Source organism: Sminthopsis crassicaudata, chromosome 2 (assembly GCF_048593235.1).
Source record: "Sminthopsis crassicaudata isolate SCR6 chromosome 2, ASM4859323v1, whole genome shotgun sequence".
Lineage (NCBI taxonomy): Eukaryota > Metazoa > Chordata > Mammalia > Dasyuromorphia > Dasyuridae > Sminthopsis > Sminthopsis crassicaudata.
Window position 1 is genome coordinate 148,090,458 of NC_133618.1, and position 7,937 is coordinate 148,098,394.

The window sequence follows — 7,937 nt, forward strand, 5'->3', positions numbered from 1 at the left end:
CCTCTGTAAAATGCAGACTTTGGATTAAAAGTCTTTCAGGTCCCTTCTAGTTCTGGTTTTTTTGTGTCTAGGTTTTTATGATTGGCAGCTGAGGATCTTGAGCTTCTAGGAGCCCTTGAATGTCATGCCCCACAGCCTGGCAGGTGACAGGCTTGCTGCTCTCATTGCCTCACCTCTCATGAAGACAAGGGCCTAACCACCTCCTTGGCTGCACTGTAATTTGCTTCTGGACTTAGCCATTAAGTCGTTTGTAAGGGTGATCCTTGAGATAAAGAGTCTAGTATCTGCTGGTGGGATCTGGAACCCAGACTCCCCGTCTCTGTTGTTTCACTGCCTCAGCTGATGGGTTGGAGAAGTGTGAGCAGCTTTGGTGTCACACTAAGGGCAGCCTCATGGCCCCCTTGCCCCTGGCCCTCCTGTTGCTTTTGGCCCTCTTGGAAAGATCTGGCTTCTTGGTTCCTTTCTGCTTGAATTTGTGTCCAGGTATCAGATCTGTTTTATCCTTATTGGACTTTCACATTCTCTCCAGAGCCTGCCAAGGGCCATTCTTTCAGGTGCCCAAAGTCAGTCACATTCAGGGAGGATGCTCTGATTGATCTGCTTCTTTGCTTAGATGGGGACTGAGCAGGAACAGAAGAAGACAGAAGAAAGCTGTTTTTTTTTTTTTTTTTTTTTTTGTGTGTGTGTGTGTGTGTGTGTGTGTGTGTGTAAAAGTCTGGGAATTATTAGGTACTACTCTCAATAGAAAAGTCCCAGCTTAATCACAAAAGGTGTCACAAAGTCGGGAGGACGATGATTCAACCCTTTGGGGAAGTGGTAGTGGCTTTTGGTAAGGCATCCGGCTCTGAAAATCCCATAGTACATCTCAAAGAGTGAAAGTCGATAGAGTCCTTGGGAAGAGATTCAGCAGCTCTACTTAGCAGATCTCCCAAATGAGCCCTAGAAGTGACCTCCCTCAACTTTTTCTATAGAGTACAGTGGGGCAACCCTTCTATCCCTATGGGAATATTTTTAGTTATAGCACCATCATTCCCTTTCCCTATCTCCTGCCACAGGAGGCCCTTTGTATATTGGATTTCACATTTTGTACCTAGTTTAGAATCACTGGGGGAAGGGTTTGGCAAATGGATTGCTTAGCTCTTCCTAATCTTCACAAAGTGAGATGTTACCAACTGGAATTCTGTTTGATTCCAAACCATTCTCTCTTCCTTGAATGACTTCTATCTCCCCCATCCTCATGATCTCAGAAGCTTTCAGTACCTATTGTTCCATGCTTGTAACTAGAACCCTTTCTTTATCTTTTTGAGAAGTGGGTACAGCATATAGGGACATCTCTTCATAGCTGACTCTTAGCTTTGTGGCAGGAGAACTGATTTGAAAACTTGATCTCATCTCTCTACCCAGTCACTCTGTACCATAACCAGGCTGTATCCTTAGCTCAAGAGGTTTCACAAGTTATTAGTTAAAGCAAAGGACCAAGGGAGAATGGGGCTAAATTGAAAGAAAAGGAACCATTACTTTTTCCCTTCACCAGACCAAACTGTGTTCTTGCTGTCCAGGAAATTGAGGTATTTGAACTCTGGGATTTGTCTATTGCCTTAGGTTCCAGATGGATATGAGAAAACTACTCTTTGCTTCTCTTTGTGTCTATCTCTTCTAAAATAGCAAGGACTTCTGTGAAAAGGACTAGCAGGCCTGGGCAGATCGAACAGTTCCCCATTTAGGGCTTGCTTGTGGGGAAGTGCAAATTATCCAGGGCTGGAATTTCCCGGGTCTGTTCCTAGGGAGGATAAACTGTTTGTATTACAACTGGAAATACGTCATGGAGTTCCCTCTCTCCCTGGATGGTTTGAAAAGAAGTCAAAAAAAACCCCTTTGTAGTGTGTTCCTCAATGTTTGTGAGAACTGTTTTGCTCTATCATAGAATTATAGAATCACAGATTATTAGGGTTAGAAAAGACTTTAAAAATCATCTAGTCTGTGGCATGCTTAACCTGGAGTTGAGAACTTTTTTTCCCCCTCCAAAATATTTTGTTTTCCCAGATACATGTAAAGATAGTTTACAACATTAATTTTTGTAAGATTTGTGTTCCAATTTTTTCTCCTTTCCTCCCTTATCTCTCCCCTCCCCAAGATATAGGTTATACATGTATAATCCTTCAAAACATATTTCCATAATTGTCATGTGCAAGAATAATCAGACTAAAAAGGAAAAAAAAACCCTTTATCGAGAATTAAAAAGCAAACAACACTAGGTGAAAATACAATGCTTCAATCCATATTTGGTCTCCATAGTTATGTCTTTGGATGTGGATGGCATTTTCTATCCCAAGTTTATTGGAATTGTCTTGGATCACCGCATTGCTGAGAAGAACGAAGTCTGTCATAGTTGATCATCATATAATCTTACTGTTATTGTGTGCAATGTTCACCTGGTTTTATTCACTTCATTCAGCTTCAATGGTCCATTAACTTAAAAAAATATTTCAATATAGTGTGCATTTTTTTTTTGTTTTCCTAGTTTATTTCAAGTCTTAGTTAAATCTCATCTTTTGCAAAAAATCTCTTCCAGTCATCCTTAATTTTAGTGTTTTCCTTCTGAGGTTATCCCCAATTTATCCTGTATATAGGGTGCTCGCACATGTCTCTTCTGTTAGACTGTGATCTCCTTGAAAGCAGACATGCTTTTACCTTCATCACTTAGCACAGTGTCTGGTACACAACAGTACTTATAATTTATAAGTCCTAGTTGACTGACTTGGTAATCTTATGTATTTTATTTTATGCACTTTAAAAAGATGATTCTGAGAAAGGGGTCCATAGGTTTCCCCAGACTGCCAAGGGAATCTATGACACAAAAAGGCTCAAGAATTACCCAGTCCAACTTTCTCATTGTTCTGGTCAGGTAACAGGCCCAAAGTGACAAAAAGACTTACAGAAAGTAAAAAACTTAGAATTTGAATTTTGTGTCATTGACACATACAAGAATCTTAGAACAAAAGGTCCAGGTTTTGGTTTTCATTTTCCCATTAACTTGCTGTGTGATCTTGGGCAAAATATAACCTCAGTTTCCTCGTTTATGAAGTGGAAAAATATTGAAGGTTTAAGATAAAGATGAAATGAGATTAGAGATAAAAAAGCATTTTCAAAAGTATAGAGTACTCATTTGAAAGTATGATGTACTAAAAATGACATATAAATGTAAGACTTTGCTTTTTTTCTGTTAAAAGTTCCAATTTCTCAGAAAAAAGAAATCTCGGGTTGATTGGAGGAGGAGAGAAAGAAGACACAAGACAAAAGAATTAGTGGCTAGAGAAAAGAGGTCTTGTGGAGACTTTTAGCTGAGGGCAACCTCTGGGGGGAGGGAAGGAAAACAGGTGTTTCAGAGAATGGCAAATGCCTGAGTAGATCACATTTTGCTTTGAGAAGTCAAACTTTCAGGAGCTCTTCAGAGGTTGGGACAGCTAAGTTAACTGGTTATATGACTTTTAAAAGTAACTTCTGTTCTCTGGCCTTTGGTTTGTTCATTTTAAGAAAATAATTGAATTAATCTCTGAAATCCCTTTCAATAATTGTAAGCTCCTTGGGGCCAGGGACTATTTTTACAATTGTTATTATTATTTGGTGTTTGTATTCCCAGTACCCAGAACAGAATTTTGCACATTGTAAGTGCTTAATAAGTGCTTGTTGGACTCTCTTTTTAAAAAAGACCTGGAAACCTGTCAATTGTCTGGGTTTTTTTTGGGGGGGACTCAGAATATATATAATTTGTGATTCAATAAAGAACCTGGACTTGTCAAAAGATGTGGGCTGGAATCCCGACTGTGGCTGATCTTGGACAAGGCTTTTCCCCTTTTCCAGGCCCCACTTCCCTAATCTATAATACAAGGGGGCCAGAATAGCTGATCTTTAAGGTCTCTTCCAGTTCTGACTTCTGCGATTCCCTGAATTCACTTGAGGATTGGGCTGGGGGATCTTCTAGTCAGTTGGGACTCACTCCCTTCCCAGAAGATGATGAATCTCTACCCCCATTCTTCACAAGTCTCCTCCCCCGGTTAACATCACGAAGCTACACTTCCCCGGCTTTCCCCGAGCCCTCTGGGGGCGGGGCCGGCCCTGTCTGAAGCCACACGTGAGAGAGCCGTCCTGAAAGAGTTCCTCTTCTCCGGCGACTGCCCTTGTAAGGCAACTCGGGGGCGGGCCTGACTGGTATTTAAGTACTCAGAGGAGCTCAGAGATCACCAGAAGCTTCCTGGCAGTCCTAGTGGCAGGAGCCCTGAAGGGAGTGGGATCTGAGCACTGCGAGGGGACCGGAGACCGGGCTTTCTCTCCTTGACCACCCCTTGTGTATTTGGTTTGACTCCCCCATCCACACAGGGTCTCCTTCCTCTGCCCTTCTCAGGAGCTAACATGGTGATGGAAGAAGTCCTGCCCATAGAAAGCAGGGAGCTCCGGGGGCTGCTGGGGGACCCTCGCGAAGTGGACAAGACTCTGCTGCTGGACTGCCGGCCCTTCCTAGCTTTCTGTCAGAGTCACGTCCTGGAAGCCCGGCCTGTGCACTGGAACGCCTTGTTGCGCAGGAGGTCCCGGGGAGCTGCCGGCGTTCACTTGGACTGGCTGATCCCCGACCGGACCTTGCTGGGCAGGCTGAGCCAGGGGGAGCTGTCCCGAGTCGTGGTGCTGGATGAAGCTAGTGGCTCTGTGGCGGAGCTCCGGGCCGACAGTCTACCTCGAATGCTGCTCACTGCCTTGCTCCAGGAGACTCGAGCCGGACCCACTGCTGTCTGCTTCCTGCAAGGTAAGCACACTCTCTTTCCTGTTCTTCGAAGCCCCTGCTTTGTAGGTAAGCCCTTAATCGCCGTCCTGGAAGGGGAGCGTAGGAGAAAAAACAGTCGATTTGTAATCAGGGGTCCTGGGTCTAGAATGCCATTTCTTGTGGGAACTTGGGCAAGTAATTTCACTTTGCAGGCCCTCAGGTCCTTGTCCTAAAAACGCGAAGCTTAGACTAGATGACTTCTAAGTCTCTTCCAGCTCTAACTCCTGTGATTCAATGACATACAGCCTCGTGCCCGGGGCTCCACAACTTCTCTCCCACGAGCACCACGGGTGTTCCTATCCCCGCGTGTTCCGATTCCATGGTTTTTCGCCCCCCCGTTCATGGCTTCCCCCGTTGTTCTCTTTACAGGAGGTTTCGAAGGTTTCCAGGCCAGTTTTCCAGATCTCTGTTCAGAACCTCCTGCGCCAGCTTTACCCTCACCTGTGGCTGAGCCAGAGAGCAGCCGGTCAGGCACTGGCGCCCCTTTGTACGACCAGGTGAGTGACCCCCGAGGGAGGCTTTAGGTTGGTCTATACCAGACACTTGCATCTCAGGGGTTGGGAGAATCCTTCCTAGTGTGAAATACTTTTTGGGAGGGCTGCAAACTGAAGCAAAGAGCCTGAGACTATGAGTATGTGTGTCTATATGTGTGTGAGGGTGCTTGGGTGTTTATATATGAGTGGGTCTAAAACATAGCTGAGGGTTTACCTCTTCTCTGAAGCCTTTTCTCATTTCCATCCCTTACTTTCCAGTTAGAAGCAGGCTCTATTTTGTTTTTGCTTACCTACCTTTATATCTCCCACATTACAGCATAAGCTATGTGAGAGCAGGCTTTAATATTCTTTGTGTCCTTAGTTCTTATCAGTTCTTATACATTTCATAAATGAATTGAATTGTATGTGGGATAAGTATGTGGCTCATGTGTCTACACGACCCCACATCTTTCTAGCTCTGAATCCTATGATCGTGTGTGTGTGTGTGTGTGTGTGTGTGTGTGTGTGTGTGTGAATGAATGTTCGTGTATGTATGTGCTTATTATAGGTCTCGATGAGATCATTCAGACTTTATCATATGCTACACTCATATTATTATGTGAGGGCTGACATTATTATGTAAGACCTGACGCATACTCCTCTTCTGACTGAGTTTCTCCTCTGGGAATATGTTTCTGTCTGTTCTAAATTCTTTGAGACCTTCAGGGCAACAGATTTGGGTTGGGGATTTTTCCTAGAAGTGCATTCATATAGGCTGCTTGGAAGGATCATGATGACAGAGAGCTGAGCAAGGATCTCACCAGTTCTTCCTTTTTTCCACAGGGGGGACCCGTGGAGATCTTGCCTTTTCTCTACTTGGGCAGTTGCAATCATTCGTCAGACCTGGAGGGACTTCAGGCTCTGGGCATCACTGCTGTGCTTAATGTTTCCGCCAGCTGTCCCAACCATTTTGAAGGCCTTTTCCGATACAAAAGTATCCCTGTAGAGGACAACCAGATGGTTGAAATCAGTGTGTGGTTCCAGGAGGCCATCGGCTTCATTGGTAAGAAGCTTTTCATCTCTGGAGAGCTTTTGATGGGAATCCTAGTCAGAGAACCAAGTTGCAAGGCTGGGTTTGGGAATTTAACACATAGTCTAAGGTGTGTGTGTGTGTGTGTGTGTGTGAGAAGACACATTACTGCCCTCCCATTAAGCCCTCCATCTAGAGGTAGCTTCTCCACGACTGTGCTCAGAATAGTCATGGCACAGGTTATGAAAAAGCTGGTGGGAGAAACAGCCCTAGTGCCTGGGAGGAGAACGGACCCCTGGAATAAAGTGCTTGGGATCAGAAGTTTAACTTCCCTCTTTCCCAGTCTCACTGACCATCCTTTCTCCTGCTCTGCAGACTCAGTGAAGAATTCTGGGGGAAGAGTCCTGGTACACTGCCAGGCAGGCATCTCACGCTCAGCCACCATCTGCCTAGCGTACCTGATGCAGAGCCGCAGGGTGAAATTGGAGGAGGCCTTCGACTTTGTCAAACAGCGTCGTGGGGTCATCTCCCCCAATTTTGGTTTCATGGGACAGCTTCTGCAGTTTGAAACTCAAGTACTTTGCCACTAGGAGGGGAGGTCCTCTTTCCCCTATCCTCTGAACTCCTCTAGACTGCCAGTTCAAATGTGGGATCAGTCCTGTTCTTCTCTGAAAGGACTCTGGTCTGGCTCTTACCTATAAGGACTTTTCAGTTCAATGGGAAAAGCCTCACTTGAGTGGCAGAGAGCAGGGCAAGCTGAGAGAACTGATTCTCTCTTTCTTTGGAAGGATGATCCCCTCCCCTGTTCTGGTTACCCTTTCTCTGGAAGCTGCCTCCCTGAGCTGTGAATAATCCCATTGGGAGGGGAAAGCTCTTGAAGACAGACAGCATGCTGGGTGACCTGATTTGGTGCTTTTCTGCTTTTCTTCTGGGATGAGGTCAAATCCTCCCCATTAATGAGGGAATGGAGATGAATATTAGCTCTTCTCTATTTCCTTTTTCCCCTCTTCAACAGGCAGAAATTAATTGGGCTCCCCACACACATCCCTTTCTTCCTGCCTTCCAAGCCCCTGACCCTGATTTTGGGGTCAATTGCCAAAATTCCCAGTTTTTCTCCTCCTTACCCCCACAGTAAGCCCCCAACTACCATGAGACTCACTACTGTTCTCCAACCTGGACCTCCCCTAAGCCCGAGCCGCTGGGGCACCTAACTCTGAAACCTGTGCTGTGAAAACTGAACTGCCCTGGGGGTAGGGGGCTGAGATGGGAGAAAGGCCTACCCAGGATCAGAGGGCCTTGAGAGAGCCCGGCTCCTGATGATTACAAAGGATCCTGGGAGTGCTGGATGACTCAGTGGACTAATATACTCTATCACCAGCATCTTACGCAGGAAAGCAATACAGCATATGTATGTGTGTATGTCGTACTGAAAAACTATTTATGTTCAACTGACATTTACCACTCCCCCTCTGCCACCTCCCTCACTTCCCCCCAAGCCCACAAACCCTGTAGGCGGGCTTGGAAAATTAGCACTTTATATTTATACAGAACATTGTGGATGTTTTAATAAAACATTGTTTTGGTTTTTTTTTTTTTAAAGAAAAAAACAAACACAAAA

General features: G+C 45.1%; 1 protein-coding gene across 1 annotated transcript; it reads left to right on the forward strand.

Annotated features, from left to right (window-relative positions):
• Positions 1-4,240: 4,240 nt before the first annotated feature.
• Positions 4,241-7,937, forward strand: DUSP2 (dual specificity phosphatase 2). The gene is made up of 4 exons (XM_074287608.1): positions 4,241-4,798; positions 5,186-5,313; positions 6,133-6,352; positions 6,695-7,937. The coding sequence occupies exons 1-4, from the start codon at positions 4,411-4,413 to the stop codon at positions 6,907-6,909; spliced, it is 951 nt and encodes a 316-aa protein (XP_074143709.1). The 5' UTR covers positions 4,241-4,410; the 3' UTR covers positions 6,910-7,937.

Excerpts from the sequence above, each read along its gene's own strand:
- DUSP2 (XM_074287608.1), top strand. The coding sequence starts at position 4,411 with ATGGTGATGGAAGAAGTCCTGCCCATAGAAAGCAGGGAGCTCCGGGGG. Across the intron at positions 4,799-5,185 it reads TGCTGTCTGCTTCCTGCAAG|GAGGTTTCGAAGGTTTCCAG; the intron begins GTAAGCACACTC and ends TTCTCTTTACAG. Across the intron at positions 6,353-6,694 it reads GGAGGCCATCGGCTTCATTG|ACTCAGTGAAGAATTCTGGG; the intron begins GTAAGAAGCTTT and ends CCTGCTCTGCAG.